This window comes from Triturus cristatus, chromosome 6, assembly GCF_964204655.1.
Source record: "Triturus cristatus chromosome 6, aTriCri1.1, whole genome shotgun sequence".
Classification (NCBI taxonomy): domain Eukaryota; kingdom Metazoa; phylum Chordata; class Amphibia; order Caudata; family Salamandridae; genus Triturus; species Triturus cristatus.
In genome coordinates, this window is record NC_140589.1 from 1,888,462,248 (window position 1) to 1,888,464,398 (window position 2,151).

The window sequence follows — 2,151 nt, forward strand, 5'->3', positions numbered from 1 at the left end:
GAAATTCCCTTTCACCAGCTTTTTGCTATTTAGAATGCAGAAGAAAGTCCACAGGGTGCATTCCAGCTAAGGTTTATTGGAAGACTGCCTTACACAAGTTTTGTATGCGGTTAAACATTATTTGTTCATTGTTACACTGGCAACATTGAAGTCTGTCAAAAGTAGTTATAAAAAGTAAATAAAGAAGGGATGTTTATCCCACTGGATGTCAAAAGCTCACCACACTGGCTGAGGTCAAAAAGTGGAAGAATGACCAGCAGATCAGATTAGTAGTTTCCTCTGTAACATTCTAGATTCCTGGAAACTGTATTTACTATGTTTATTTTCTTTATCATTACAGGGAAAAAGAGTGGCGATGGAGAAGAGGAATGAAAGTTCCACAGAAGAGTTCCTGTTTGTGGGGCTATCCGAGGACCCCAATCTTCAGATCTTTTTCTTTGTGTTGTTCTTTGTGATATATATTGTCACGGTCATTGGTAATATTTTCCTGATCGCAGTCTGTATCCATGAGCCTCGTCTTCATACTCCAATGTACTTCTTCCTGGGTAACCTCTCTTTCATTGACATCTGCTACTCATCAGTGATTGTCCCTAACCTTTTGAACCAACTCATTATTTCCAAAAGAATTACCTTCTCCAGATGTGCTGCTCAAATGTACTCTTACCTTCTAATGGGGGTTACAGAATCCATGCTCCTAGCAGTCATGGCATATGATCGCTATGTTGCCATCTCATTTCCATTGCGATATACAGTTATAATAAGCAAATCAGTTAGTGAAACTTTTATTGGTTGTTCCTGGCTCGGTGGAAGCATCTTGGCACTGCTCACTGTTGTGTTTGCATTACAGTTGCCTTTATGTGGCAACAATGTCATTGACCATTTCTTTTGTGAAGCAACAGCTTTCGTAAAGATCTCGTGTGCAGACACCTCTATGGCACGGATGATGTTTTTCATGATTGCAGTCTTTGCACTGCTGACCCCAACCCTCATCATTCTCGTCTCCTACATTTGCATCATCATCAACATTATGAAGATGCCCTCACCTGAAGGCCGGTCCAAAGCCTTTTCCACTTGTGCATCACATCTGACAGTTGTCACTATGGTGTATGGATCAGCTTTGTTTTTGTGCTTGAAACCAGTGTCTAAAAAAGCAGACAATCAGGATAAAACAGCCTCTTTGTTTTACACTGTGATGCCCGCAATGCTGAACCCCATGATCTACAGCCTGAGAAACAGAGATGTGAAGATGGCGCTGAATAAATTTGTAAGGCGAATTAATTATTGTATATATGATTCATGCTTTCTGCAAAGATAAAACAGAAAATTGAGAAAATACATTTCATTTAAAAAAAATGTACTACATATTTCTGAATTATGCCTTGTTAGCTAAACATGGGGTTATGTAAGTTTCTTGGGACTCTGTCAAAAGAGGTGCCTAGGGTTCACCCGCCATTCATAACCCAGAGTCTTGATCCCACGTCATGCTTTCAACTTCAGACTTGAACCTAATCTTTTGGTGGGAAATGCAATTTATAGCCACCACACTCATTCACTGGTGTGTCAGGATGCGGTTACTGTGGTAGGTGATTAGACTCTCACCTTCATGTCTCATGCACGGCAAACGTAAAATAGATTATTATTCCCTCACAATGATGCAGACTGTGGCCTGGCAACTTTGTGTAAATAACCAGAATATTCTAACCAAAACATTTCCTGCAGTAGTCTATGTGCACTGTATACTGAATTTATGCATATGCTTCACTTGAATGGTAATGTCCACTTTATAACTCTCCAGTGGGTGGAGACTCATACCTGAATTTACAACTGAAAACAATCTTTAAAAACATATTCTAGAATCACAACTATAAGTGGACATCTATGTGGAAAATATTCAAATATTGGGAAATAGCTTTCACCTGGCCTATGTCATGAATTCCTGACAAACATTAAGCCTTTACGGTCTTAAATACAGCCCTCATCCTCTGGCCACGTTCCCTTGGGAGGTGTTACTTTGTACTCTGGCAGAGTCCTGCTACACCCTCCATGATGCAGCCTACACCAACCAAGAAGACAGGAACTTCACTGAGTAGGAGAAAGCTGATGGAGTAGTTACCTTTGTTGTTGATCTTCACAGGGAACTAAATGTCTGTC

The 2,151-nt window shown here is 40.2% G+C and overlaps 1 protein-coding gene across 1 annotated transcript; it reads left to right on the forward strand.

The window, feature by feature from the left end:
- The first annotated feature begins 355 nt into the window (after nt 1-355).
- LOC146822308 (olfactory receptor 13C2-like) lies at nt 356-1,315 on the forward strand. The gene has a single exon (XM_085610034.1). The coding sequence runs from the start codon at nt 356-358 to the stop codon at nt 1,313-1,315; it is 960 nt and encodes a 319-aa protein (XP_085466160.1).
- Nucleotides 1,316-2,151: the final 836 nt, after the last annotated feature.